Source organism: Falco punctatus (genome assembly GCF_963210335.1).
Source record: "Falco punctatus genome assembly, chromosome: 5".
NCBI classification, from domain to species: Eukaryota; Metazoa; Chordata; class Aves; order Falconiformes; family Falconidae; genus Falco; species Falco punctatus.
The window spans coordinates 40,075,705-40,090,548 of record NC_137584.1 but is presented as its reverse complement, the minus strand read 5'-3'; the positions used below and the strand labels follow the sequence as shown (position 1 = coordinate 40,090,548).

Sequence of the window (14,844 nt, the reverse complement as noted above, 5' to 3'; positions counted from 1 at the left end):
CAAACTGTCACTATTTCTAGGTCCTTTTCCTGAAATTGGGAAAGTAATGAGAAGGATTGCAGCCAAAATATTTTTAAATTATACCAGTTTCATCAATAATTGAGAAACCTGAAAGCACATGGAAATTTGTTTAAAATTATTGGGTCTGAAATAAAGAGAAAAAAAAATAATCATCTCCCCTCATCCTCAAAATAAATATATTGTCATAGATTTGCCACTTTGGCAGGCCTACTGAGTGCGTGCGCTACAAAACACACATAGGACTTACTCTGAACACTGTAACACAGGTAGCTGGTAGTTTTGATCTACAGTGAATGACAAAAGAGTATTTTAAAAATGTGGAATAAATTACAGGACTAGAAAAACTTCTAGATTCTTTGCTGCTACTTTACCTCAGAGAAATCAGTGACTGATACTTTTTTGTTTTGTTGTTTTTAAAAGATTTAGATAATATGATTCATTTGCCTTTGTGCTTCCAATGAAGCCCTGGCTCCTGAGTGTCTGGAATAAATGCCCAGAGGCTCTCAAAATAAAAACCTTGATGCTGACATGCTGCCTTGGCTGCTTCTGCTGCTATTATTTGCAGCTGGTGTCTGCCTTCCAAACAACTCAAGGATGCAGCAGTTTAAACACTGTGTTCCAAGAACGAGCACTGCTGGTGAGGGGGTGATATCAAAATCAGTTCAGTCAGCAACTGAGGCAATACCAGACAGGAACGAGGCTGTATTCCTCTCCTCACACTGAATAAGTTACCTGTCAAAACTAAAGGAAAAAAACAGTCTAGTGCAAAATCAGCTATTTGCAACACTCTGGAGTAACCTAAACCCTGCGATAACATACATTTTTAGTAATTGGGGAGTTGAAATTAGATCTAAGTTCTTGATTTCCTACTCTGCATCTCCTAGTCTGAACTCTCAACACTTCCTCAAACAGACAGCAGAAGGTAATCTCAAGGCTAAGCTAAAACTATCAAACTGCTCCTCAGAAGACTTTATGCCAGGGTGTGGATTTTCAGGAAGCTCTTTAGTCTTACGGAGATTTTACACCCCATCCACACACCTATGCTCCAGTTCTGCATCAGTGCAATCTGAATTAAGGAATGTATAAGAACAAGGTGAGGAGCTGTGTCTGTACAGAGCTGTGCCCAGTCTGGAGGCTGTGGCAGTGTAGCTTTCAGAAGTATCAGTATTATAACTATAATTAGAACTCCAAACAATAAACATAATTTCTAGAATAGAAAAAGTTCATATAATCTCTGCCACCAGTCTGATTGCTTTTACTTCAGACATCATGCCTTTTGCAGAGACACCCACTGTTGAAAATATGTCCATGCTTGATCTTTAGAATCATGGAGAATCTTTCATCTAGAACACATACGCATGTGGGTTCTTGACACTCTGCAATTCAACTTTAAAACTCCTCAGCTGAGTACTGAAAGATGGACTGTGAGGTATTACAAGCCACTTTTGCCAATAAGCCTCATATGGATATCCGTATGGCTAGAAAACAAAAGATATGGGTCTTCCCAGAACGCTGCTCCTGAAAAAGACACCGTGCAGTCTTAAGTGCTCATCCTAGCCTCTCTGCACCTCAGTTCCCATTAAGTGGAGTAACAATGCTTCTTACCAAAGGTACTGGCAGGCTTACACAACTTGTTCTACAGTAACTATAAACGCAAATATAAACCTCCCATTTGATTGTGCTAGTGCCAGAACTTTCCTGACATCCAGCGCTGAGGTTACTTTATTAGTCATACAGACTCTGCAAGAGATTTCCATGTGAAAAGCATATAAATACTGATTTGGGGAGTAAAAGTACACCCAGCTGTTGACAAGTAATATAAAAGAAATAAAAATTTTCACATATATAAAACAGTTTGACAATATTTATTAGCTTGAGTAGAGACAGGTCACTGGAAACCACTCATGAGAGCATTACTGCCTTTCTAATGGTAGGTATTATAGTCAATAGTACATATACCCATTAAATATATAGTGGGTATAAAACTCTGACTGACAACATGGTTATGCAAAGTACAATCTGTGTTCCAGTTACATGGATTGAAAAACCGATCATTTAGCTTTCAGCCATCAATACAGCTGACGCAACATGCATTCAAGCAAGGATTACAATGAGTTAGAAAACTTCCAAGAACTCAGACTACCTCTCAGTAAAGCAGTTGTAAAGCATCACAACCTTGCAGAGACTGAAAGGATTATAAGTGGTTCTGTAATTTACTTCATGTTCTCTGACTTCACACTGAAAGCAACACTTCTTTATTTATCAGCATACACATTATTCAATAATCACACTACCAACACGTATATATTAGGTCAACATGGCCCGGGGAGTACATGTTCCTACCCTATACTGTAGCTCTGACTTCCAAAACAGGATTTAGACTTTAATACCATTATGATAGTAACACACTCCACAGCATTTTGAAACTGGACAAGTGTTTAATGCTATCTTGTAACTGATGGAATCACTAAAATATGCACTTATGAATACTTCCATGTTACTCAATTTAGGATAACAAATTACAGCCTATTATTTACCAGATATTGTTACTTTCATAGCTTCTAAAGACAAAAGACACTAACAGAAGGATCACCTAGCCCGGTCTCCTGGAAAAGACAGGCCTTAGTAATTTTATCACAGTAACTGTGCCTCAGGCCTGTATCCTTTTTACCTTTCTCTTTTTAGAACTATACCTAGCTCCGGTTTAAGATCTTCAATTGACAAAATTCCAAATGATTTTTTTTTTTTTTTTTTTAAAGACACATTCACCATATTCCTTGTTTGAACATTTGGGCTTCGAGTAGTCTTTACCTGCTAAATTAATGAACTTGTTCTACTCAGAACACATACTATGGAGACTGTCACAGATTTTGAAAAAGTAATTCTCTTGGATAAACTAAATACATCATGTCAGATTTTTTAGTCTCTCACTATAAGCTCTCAAAACATTCTTTAAGCTCTTTCTTAATCTTTTCTTATTTGCTTGTGTCTTTATCCACTCTACTTAAAGCACAGACACTAAACAGGATTCCATCTGTAGCCCCATTAATGTAACAACCGCAGAGGTATAGTCTCTAATCCTACTTAATATTCCCTTCCAAATCCATCTAAGGGTTGCAGAGCCATGCCCAGCAGTGGGACCTTAGAGGCAGCTGACTTAATGATGGCTCCCAGATAGATATTGACTGCTTCTCGTAAGATAGTCCACTGTCCCACTGGTACAGGCCTACATATTCTTCTCATAGCTACGTGAAATACTGTCTGGGTGCAAAGGAAATTACTTGCTAACCACTACCTTAAATTTCACAGTATTTTGTATATAGTGGGCACCCTTCTGTCACTTCACACAGGTCATTTAATCCACAAGATCAGGAAAGTGACAGACTTGGTAGATCTGCCAGACAGGACAAAGAAAAAGTTCAATGCAAGCTAGAGAAAGGACCACAGGAGAAAAAATAAAGATTATGAGAAAAGTCTTAGCAAGAGCATAGAAAACAGGCCTCTTTTCCCTGGATGTGACTAAAGATTGGTGGCACTTTATGAACCATTTTTCTTTAGGGAATACCGATTAACCTGAAACTGGAACATTTTCATGAAGTATGCTGGTTTCAACATAAGTTTTGTCAGGAAAGATTGCTAAGGTTCAGGATATAATTATTGGACAGAACTACCTACAAAGAGTTTCATGATCATTCCAGGGTACAAGCAACCAGTTGGCTAAGGACCATTGCCCCTTCTCCAGAAGATCCCAAGCTACATGCCAGCTGACTGATAGGAAAACATTACATTTGCTTCTCCCAAATCCCAGTGGTACTATCCTTATGCTATGCTCCCAATTACTGAATATTCCAGGGATCTTTACTTTTCTGCTTTTTAATAAAAATGTTCTGACATGAAATAAAACCACATGCAAACCCATGTTTTTTTAATGAAACAGAATTCTAGCCAATCTTAGTTGTGAGAACTATGTTGAAGTAAAAAGGACACAGAGGGAAATTGCACTGAACCAGCCTAGATAAGGATACATAAGCACTGAACCTCTTTCCCTCTAAATGCTTTTGGGGTCAAATGCATTTAATCAGCTGTGTCTGTAGATCTGCACTGGATAGTCCCAGCCAGTGGTTATTGCCTCTGGATTTCTGCACAGATTAACGTGAGATGCGTAACCCTGTTTATCTGCATGCAAATTCTAAAATTAAAAGTCTGTTTTTCCAGCCAAACTTGTAAAGCATGTTTGTTTTTTCTTTAACCAAGCTACATGCTATGCAAAAACTTGTACATTTACTCACCTGCATGCTCGGAGTAGTGGCCCAGTTGGAGGAAAGATCTGTGCAAGTGTGCTGTAACATGGGATGGCTACAGCATTGTAGAAACCAATCTATGAAAAACAACAATAAAAAAGTTAAATGTTGCCAAACTACAATACTGGAAGTTAACAGCCAACTATCTCAAAGCTGTTGACTACTCTCTTAATTACTGCTTACGTTAGCACTTCATACTTCTGCATCTCCTCTCAATATCTGAATACTTCAAAACAAAGCAGCAAAGCCTCTGGCAATTACAAGTTGTTTACATGCCTCTCTGTTAGGACTAATATAGCTGCTTCAGACAGGATTTTCTATGGGACCTTTTGTTATCCAATTGATTTAAACTGATCTACTCAGGATCTGTTTGGCTTTTTTGGTGTCAGTAGTGGCTGGAAGTAGGTGTAGGTGGCAGAACCATTTCATAGAACCATAGAAAAGTTGGAATGGATTGCAAGGGACCTTAAAGATCATCTGGTTCCAACCCCTTGCCATGGGCAGGGACACCTTCTGCTAGAACAGGTTGCTCAAAGCCCCATCCACTGCAATTTCTGCAAACTATAGTCTTGTGATGTTTGGTTTGTTTTTTTTCTTTTATAAAAGGAAAGTTGTACAGCATTGCTAAAACATGGTCAAATTCTGGATGGTTCTGATGTCCTCCAGAGTATGTATTCCATACTTTAATTTACTGGAGATGCTAGGGGTTTTGCACCTTTGCAAAGTGTACACTGTTACCAATAATTGGTTTTCAAGTTCTTTTAATGTATGTGGTTCAGTGACATATATTTTTACCATTAGCATATAAACCTATTTAGAGAACATCAAATGAGCACCTTTTTAATGGTATCTGATTCATACAGGCTCAGAGGCCTATGACAGCTACCATGTCACAGCTGAATTGTCATGACATGATGGAATTTTTAGAAAATGCTACTTATCTATTAGCAAGGATGACAGGTTAAATTCAGATCCATTATAACATCACTCATTCATCTCAGACTCTTATGATAGTTACAGTAGCGCACTATGATCCTTTTCTTTGGGCAGAGTTTTTAAATGCCTTTTATTGAAATACCATGTACTGTACTGTGACCAAAGCATTTTATAAAAAGTCTCCTTTTAACAGTCTGATTTCTGAATAAGGGACAACATTTAAAGAGCAACTCTTGCCATCACCTCCATCAATGCAGAGATTCCTCCCATTCTGCTAGGTAACAGGTCCATTCTGTACTTGGAAAAAAATAAGATACATTTTCTGACCTGAGAACCTAATAGTCTGAATAGAAGTAATCATATGTAACCAACAGAAAGAAACTGCATCTGGTGAGAAGGCAAGGCTGCACAAAGCTGTGATGTCTGCTCAACAAAAAGTTATGCATAGTGCATTGTTTTCTTCCTATGTGCTTTTTCTTGTGGTTTTTTTTTTTCCTTTGCTTGTTTGTAAGGCGGACTACTCCGCTTGTCTGCAGCTCTTGTACTCTGAGACTTGTTTGTTTAAACAGTAATAAATTCATCACTCGCCATCAGAGAACCACTCCAGTCAGCTAACGGCCTACTTAAGCAACTGTTTGTGTATCTAGAGATTGAACTGAAATGAGGTAATAGCAGAAGGTGTCCCTGCCCATGGCTGGGCGGTTGGAACTAGATGATTGTTAAGGTCCCTTCCAACCCACACCATTCTATGATTTCACTGGAAAATGGCAGATTACTCCACAGCTATCAAAAATTAAAATGGCACCTTAGGTACAGTCACAATTCTGGCTCAATGGGAAGTGTGTTGCCATTGCAAAACATAAAAGATTTTAACCAAACTAAGTTCATTTGCAATATAATCTGAACAACCTTCTCTTTGGAACCCTGATATTTAGAATAAAATGTGTTCTTTAAGGTCCTGAAATCTTTTAGGTTAAAATGCGTATCATTCATGGAAGAAATAGCCTAAAAGTCTCAAAGGATTTAAGTTTTGAATATAGCCAAGCTAATTAAAAACATTCCTTTACAAGCATTTCCATTTCTGATCAGAGCAAACTCACACAAATCCCTTTTGTAAAAGGATTAGATTATCTGAATAAATTATTGCAGATTGATTTTCATGTTGCCATGGCTAGACAGAAAGCCTAGAGTTCGCTCAGGTACAAGCAAACTGTTGAAGTCACGGCAGGAAAGGCAAGGTATTCTGAAAACACATAAGCAAGAGGAACTGGAAAGTATCTTTAGTTTCTGAAATAAATTGTCCCTGTCTCTTCAACTGTGCATCTTAAACATACCGCTAGCTTTAAGAGCTGGATCTTCTATGTTCTGACTGAAGAAAGAAATCACCCTTAACATATTAATCTTCACTGCATGAGAGTAAACTTTTTACTTCTACCTTGAAAACTATATTTTGGAGATAAGCTTTGAATGGCTGAAGGACATGAACTGTTCCTTCTCTCTCCCTTCATTACTCAGGCTGGCTTGACTTGTTTATGAAAAGTGCTTTCAGGTCACTGCATAGTTTTGGCATTTCTATTTTCTTCACAGGTTACAAAAGGAGGGGCAGAAAAGAAGGTGATGGGATCTTTGCTGAATCAGGAACAAATCCTCAGTGCAGGCTCCACAGCAGGAAGACACCAAACTCAGAGACCTTAGAGGAGCTGTGCTGCAAAGGGTGTAAAGGGCAACAGAAACCCAGTGATCCAGCCACCCAAGTGAGAGGAAGAGCCAAGTACAAGCTGTTCTCATCAAAGATGAGTAGCTGAGGCAGAAGTAGTTGTCTTCAGAGGTTGCATGTTTACACAAATCCTCATTTCCTAAACATCATTGCAATTTAAATAAGGTATTAATGCTTTAATTAAAAGCCACATAAAAATCATCGTTAATTCTTTTTGTTAGAGCCCAAGGAAATGGATGATAATGCTTTATTAAACTATTTAGTCTCTACATAAATACAGGAATGGTTACTTTCACCGAGTTACGTATGTCTTAAATCTCACATTTTGCTGTAACGTTGTTTTAAGATACAGCAGCTTCAACTGTACTACTGAAGTTGGCTTTTGTCATCTATTTTGCTTAATATTTCACTGTTATGCTATTAAGAAGCTTGAAACTGAGCACAAAGTAAAAAAGAACCTGAAGAAAACAGTACCTGGAAAAATAATTATTGCATTTTAAAGAGGAAAAAGTAGCTTATTTCTTAGATCTGTGGTTTCAACCCATTAACAATTCTTTCAGAAATGCCAACATGACTATGTACTACAATACTGTATACTTTTCAAGATCATCAAAGATAACTAATCTAGTGTGTGGAAAAATAAATCATATGCAGAAAAATGTTTCTTCTCTTTTTTAGGCTTATACTGAGCACAGAAATTTAGTAAATTAACTGCTAAATCCTCAATATAATAAGGGTAATCGTTTTAATGCTAAAAAATGATAAGAGCATGTGTCAAAATGTAAAGTGTCAGAATATAAAAAATTCCATACTCTTTCTTACAAGTTTTTAATCTACAATGATTTTGTGATACTTTGTCATGTTTATTTCAAATATTATTTTTAATTTTAGAATTCATTAAATGCTTTGTGAGTGCTAACTACTGACAATTAAAACATCAGAGGCCACTGAAATAAAAAAACCCTTATGCATATATATATATATTTGTATATGAATGGAGAATTTAAATTTATTTTTCCCTGCTCAGATAATCAAAGAACAAGCTACTTTTTTCATTTACCCAAAAAAGTTAGTTCAAAGACCTTTCTTCCACCTAAATTTATGTTACAATTTTGCCTAAGAAAAGCATAAAAAAGTAGTCATTTCTGCACAGAAAAATCAGTACTCAAAGACTTTGAAAAACAGTTGAGGCTTTTAGAAATACACCCTTTATTGCTTATCCTCAAGAAACTCTTCACATTATTCTTTTTTATTTTTTAAGAATGTCAAAAAGCAGTGATTGTAGTTATCCAAAAATATGATGAAGTTTTGGTCCAGAATCACAAATATTTTGAAATCTGAACCTGAGTATTTTAATGAAGAACAGGTGACAAAGTTCATTTTGCATTCAGGGTAAAACTGCAAAACCCAAAACCTTTTAGCTAAAAGATGAAGCAACCACTTACTAAGTTGAAAAAGTGTTATTGACACCTCTCAAAATCGTAGGTGATTGTGGTTTAGCTGGAGTTACAAACACAGAGAATGGAACAAGTGATAACAGCAAAGAGCATACTGTCATTTAAGTAAAGATTTGAAAACAAGTTTTCCACTGCTACTTAAAAAAAAAAAAAAAAAAATCACTGTTTTGCATGCAGAACATAGAATTCATACTCAACATCAAATGCAATATGAACTAATATATATATATAAAGTGTTTTTCATACATGTTTTATTAACACTATAAACATGTATCATTTTACTGAGAGTTCATACCTGACCCTGAGGGACTTCATCTTTCTTGTCTCTGTCCATCATAGGAATAGGTTGAATACCTGTTTTCTTCATCTCATCACCCTGGACAAAAGCAGACAAAGAGAGAGATTAGGACAAGACTACTGAGATCTGAATTAATTTCCATCTTCTATTGTATGTCAATCTAAAAATTCAGCGTTTAAAATATTGTGTGGTACCAGTCCAAGGCAATCTCAGAAAACTGCCTAAGGAGGGGCTCATTTTATACATTCACCTAAATGATAAGGTAAAACAGCAGATCCTGAAAATGAAGTTTTTGAGTCAATGTACACACATTCTCCTTGTTTCCAAGGGGGTCTCCATAATAAAAAGCAACTGGAAGAAAAAAAACCCAAAGAAATCAGTTCATTCTATTCTGTTCTATTCATAGTCAGTCTCATCTTTCAAAACATGACCTGTTTAAAGCACTATACTATGATGACCAGCAGAGCACAACTCCTCCATCAAAGTAAAAGCTGAGTAAAAGAGGTGAATGTACAATGTGCCCTCTTTGTCAACAATCCAGTCTTTTTGACAATGCTGCTTTGAAGAAGCCGCCTGTCAAACAGTCTTCTTTTCTTTAAGTATGTTATCCCTCTACATTTGTAAGATGAATAGCGGGAAGGATGCAGTATATGTAAAGACCAGATATATGCAATGTACAAGAGAAAACTGTCTCCTTGTATTTACCCATTACCAGCAGAGCAGTCAAAACACATTTCTGAGCACTATACTGGGCTTGAACACAATTACTCCTTAAAAATCTGTAAGTAGCTGGCTACTTTCTCTAACAAATTGAAGTTTTCCAAGTCTTATGCCTCAACTGCATTGTCAAAACACCATGGATGTTTAATCTTGAGGTGCTAAAGGCAACTACAGCTGCAGCAATGGTTGCTTTCGGCTACTGCTCATGTCTGAGATTCCAAAGTCAATATGATCTTCAAACTGTTAACCTTATGTATGGAGTTTTCATAGCAAGGTTTAGGTCGTGGGGACGGGGGTGCTACAGGAGTGACTTCTGCGAGAAGATGCTAGAAGCACTTTGAGGGCTGCTATAGGGCAACTTAAACCCATCCCAGCCAGACACAATACACCTTATTCAGGGACAAAGTTCATTTAGGGTAACTGCTCACACAATATTTCCTTATCTGTGTCCTTTAATGTGAGATTCAACTTCTTAGCTATCTGAAAGTCTGGGACGTTTCCTAAATCCATGTTCTATGCTTCTGCTACAGTTAGTGAAGGCATCTCCAGAAGACAATGTATTGTATCTTCCTCCTTTCCAAGGAAGGATTTCGGCATCTTTACTCTAAGAGAAGTTTGCGGTATAATAAATTGATTCTAGTTTGAGCAGAGCATCTTTCTGTTTGACTGCCTTGCAACTACTGTAACTATAGAAAGTTCTGGAAGTCAATTCCCTCTTACATATTTAGCCTCAACATCATATTAACTACAACCCTGCTCAATTAACCAAAGATGTAATCAGGAAGCTATTTTTGAATTGATATCTGTATTAGTCTCTCATATTTTTTCACCTAGTCAAGAGACTACAATCATTGAGTCTGGTCTCTGTTAGACATTTTACTGCTGAAAGAAACAAAAGGAAAAGCTTCCTTCCTCAGCTGATAAAAAAAGATGCCTATAGCAATTCCAAGCACAGAAATTCAGTGGAGTGTTATTTAGGAGCTATAAGCAAATTTTGGTTTCATCTGCCCCCAGTAAATAATATTTTTTTTTGCATTTGCTTGATGTACTGCAATTGATTGATCCAAGACTATCTGCAGCTACTGTAGTCTCAATGATAAGCTCCTCAACACTAAACCATTCAGCATCATATGATTTCACACTCTTTGCTTAACATAAGATCAAGTGCCTGAGAAACACCTGAAGTCAGAGCTTTGAAGAAACTGTACAGCCTCTGACTGATTATGCCAAAATTGAACAAAGCTCAGATTTATGTTTGCCATCTCACCTTGGGGAAAAAAAAGAAAGAAAAAAAAAAAAGGTACCACAGAATCACAGCATGGTTTGGGTTGGAAGGGACCTCTTGGGATCATCCAATTCATCCCACACACCTGCCCCAGCAGGATCAGCTAGAGCAGGTGATCCAGGGCTGTGTCCAGTCAGCTTCTGAATATCTCCAGTGATGGAGACCCCACAACCTCTCTGGGCAACCAGTGCCACCAGTTGACCACCCTCACAGTAAAAAAGTATTACCTTTAGTTGGAATGCATGCACTCGAAACACAAGTGTTTTCTTCTGTTCAGTATGTGCAAACACATATATGTTACACTGTTATGAAAAAAATACTGCTTTTATCCTCATAGTTATGATCATGGCCAGAAAGTTAAAGTTGAAATTTTAAGCAAAGAAGCTTGTATCATAGTTGCATGGCTATAATAATTGGCTTTAAATCTCTAAAAAAATACTGCAGAAATGGTTTAATGACTGCCTAGTGTCTCACATCTCAAAAAATAAAAATCACAGCAGATAAATCCTGTAATCCTATATAACTGATCAGCAAACATATTATTTTGCTTGAGTTATAGCACTATAGGAAAGCTTCATGTTAAGTGACAACAGGCTAGATCTTAGCTGAAAGCACCAACTATACTGGGCTTTGTCCAATAAAGAAAAGATCAGCGTGACATACCACAAAACTGATGCAAACTCTTCTGCAGTTACTGTTTTAGCTAATGATTACACAAAGAAGAAATATTATAAACATGCTCTGATTAAATCATTCAACATATTAAGATTATGAGTTCAAGCAGTAATTAGAGGCAACAGTCTATCCTACTTCTAGAAGGTAACATAACCATTCAATCTAGTCAAATATACTTTTCTAGAGTTTACCTTTTTTCCAATTAAGGAACAATTTATGCAGTAAAACACAGTCTAAACTTTCTATTGATTTAGCTTTCCCAGGATTTTCTTTATATCTGTCTCCGGCTTTCCAATTTCCAGAAGCATTTAGATCTGTGGCTGAATTTGTCAGCCATCCTGACTGGATCACAACATATCCAACTTCTGCCATGTATTAATTAACCTCTTCTTAAAGAGGACTCAGTAAAACACCAACTATAGAATTCAATTTCTGTCAATAACTTCTAATTTACATTTGCTCCATGAAGTAGCAATTTAACAAGATACACCTTTATTAACTTATCCTTGGATTACAAAACAGGTTAAAGTTGGAGCAAGCTCAATTATGTCCATAATTCCATCTTTATTATTGTTGAGTAGGAAAAATCAGTTTGATCCTTCCTTCTCCACTCGGTTCACCAGATTTGCATGAAAAAGTCTTTTCACAAGTAAGCAAAAGAGTTGAATATGTAATCAGTGAGGCAGATCAGTATTATACATCCATTATATCACTCATAAAAACACACCAGTGCTGACATTATAGAAAGTGAGTACTGAACTAGATTTTTGAGCTTATATAGCCTGCATTTTTCAAATATTTTATTTTAGTCTGAGCTGTTCGCAATTAAGAGAATGAAAACACATGAATACATATAACACCCACAAGCCATGCACACCTTGAATTTCATAATGAACACGCAACAGGCAGGACAACAATCTCAGCACTATATGCATGCTATATCAGATCTATGAGCTTGATTTCCATTTTACACCTGTGTAAAACAGAAATAAGCCACTGAATTCTGCAGGCTTCCACAGGGCACATAACAGAAAAGAGCAACACTTTATGATACAGGTGTGCAATAGTAGCTCTGAAAATACAGCACATCTTTTACAACTGCATACTTGAACTCTGCAACACTGTCAGAATTTATTCTTTATCCCTAAAATAGTCACTTCCACTTTACAAATGATCAGATAAGGAAATTGTAAGGTTTGTCATATTTGCTTTAGCATTTCCTAGACACATACTACAGCTTCACAAGTGTGTTTCAAGGCAAGTGACATGGAAGCTGGTTTCATATTTTGAATTTTAGAAACAAATAGATCCTTCACAAAACTACAGCTAGTGACTCAAAAAGCCTTACAGATTTTCTTCTATGTTCCATTGCTTGATCATTTTATATTAGGGCATACTTTTTAAATTCATCTTTAACAGAGAGAAGAAACATTGCCTGACAATTAGGAATCTAACTCAGCTCTTTAAATAGCTTCAGAGTAAACAACAATAAATGTGCATGCATCAATGAACATTCTTTAAAACAAGCATGCTAAGATATTGATTGAAAAATACTTTTCTTCTTCTTCTTCTTCTTCTTCCTGGATGCTTCCATTTATAAAGATAGTAAGCAAAAGAAACACACATACCTCAGCCCAGAATTCCGCATATATATCATTGGCTGTCAGTCTGGTAACTGGCCACAACTTTGTTACAGAACACAGATCACAAGCTGTCATCATCAGTCCAATCACTCTGTCTCTAAAATAAAATAACATTAAATTGTGAGTTAAATTGGTAAAGAATTAATGAACACACTGCAAAGTTTTTACTTGCCCTTCCTCAGTTCAATCAGCAGTAAAGTACCTATAATACAAAATTTCCTCCACTTTGCTTGTTTCTTCCTCGCTTGTTTATGATTCATTGGTAAAGTATCACACAAATGGTATATTATAATCCCTGTAGTATTCCCTGCATTGTTTGCAGCCAGAGTTCACTGACCACCCTCTGCACAATCGCATTCACAGAAAAGCACGCAAGAGTCTCTGCATTGTTAAAACACTCACACACCCTCCTTCATTTTCTGAAAATACAGTACAAGTCTATAAAAAGAAAGACAGCATATCCTGTTGTTGGATTTCTTTCTGTTCTTTAAAAGAGAGAAACACATGCTCAAAAAAAGAGGAAAAACTAGTCCTGAGACTGCCTCAAGGTACTGTCATTGCTTTGTTGGAATGAATTCTAACCCTGACAGAACAAGAATCCTACACGTAACTCTGTCCTACACAGCAACGAATCTGCTCACAGAATAACTGAACAGTATCAGTGGGCTTATAACCATTATTATCATAAGGCACACACACAAAAAAATCTTATCTAAACAGTTTTCTAGCACTTATCTACCACCCCAAACCTATGGTTTATGAATCTAAGTTTTATAAAGAAAACTGGCCAATTCAATGAATGAATTCATGTGTTTTCCACCCAGTGAAGGATTTAAGATGACACTTAAGGTCACCTGCATCTTTGTTAATAATGCCTACTGCATGAAAAAAACATACAGCTTGCTAACTTGCATGCCAGGGTGATGCCAGTCATTACAACTGTACCAACAGACAAATATACCACGGAAAACACACAATATAACCAATAGGTAAATGGCAAAGTGCAATTCCCCTGAGACAAGAAAGAGGATTCACCAGCTATTTAAGGGCCAAATCTAGCATTGCATCGCATGTACAGACACCAGTTAGAAGCCTTGGATATTTTAGCCACATTACAAACTGATGTCTTCTCTTCAGGCAGGAGGCTTTGCACTGAAAATGCTCTGAGGGCAGGTAAGATTAAAAAAAAAAAAAACAAAAACAGAATAGAATATTCAATCACACACTAAATAGTTGTGATCCTGTTTAAATTTTACAAACACTAAATTCAAGTTTCCCAGAAAACTTCATTCTGAGCTTATCAGGAGTTACTATATCTTTGGGTTTTTTAAGATGTTGAAGTTTATTCAAGACTGAGAAGCTTCAGTTCCATACTGGGAAATAGGCTTTTAAAAGCTGCCCTTCATACAGTGTTGCAATAATTGATTCAAAACTACTGGCAAAAACCTGTAAAACTCCTCATAAAGAAGACCCAAGTATCAAAGATCCTTTTGAAAAGAAATCAGAATCATGACTCAATATTTTCCCGTAATACCTCTCTAATTTTTCACTTCATTACATTAATGACAAGATCCACTTTAAATAAGCTCTGAATGGCTGCATGAACACTTGAATGTAGCCTGTTATGAGCCACATCTCTCATCCAGGGTGCACCGTGTTTTGCTTATATGGACAAAGAAAGTAATGTATTAATGAATATATGCACTTCTATTTTTAAAAAAAAACTTAGAGTTATCTTAATTCAGAAAGGTTGGGGTCTGACTAGAATTCCTTCCAAAAAAAAGCATGTGA

The 14,844-nt window shown here is 36.6% G+C and overlaps 1 protein-coding gene across 4 annotated transcripts in view; it reads right to left on the bottom strand.

Moving 5' to 3' along the window:
- Positions 1 to 14,844, bottom strand: part of PDE10A (phosphodiesterase 10A) — a 255,673-nt gene that overhangs the window by 67,320 nt on the left and 173,509 nt on the right. For all 4 annotated transcript variants that reach the window (XM_080390538.1, XM_080390537.1, XM_080390539.1 and 1 more), the window contains exons 19-21: positions 13,039 to 13,150; positions 8,728 to 8,808; positions 4,311 to 4,399 (exon numbers count right to left, since the gene is read on the bottom strand). In XM_080390538.1, the coding sequence (XP_080246664.1) occupies positions 4,311 to 4,399; positions 8,728 to 8,808; positions 13,039 to 13,150 (282 nt within the window). The remainder of the gene's footprint in view (positions 1 to 4,310; positions 4,400 to 8,727; positions 8,809 to 13,038; positions 13,151 to 14,844) is intronic.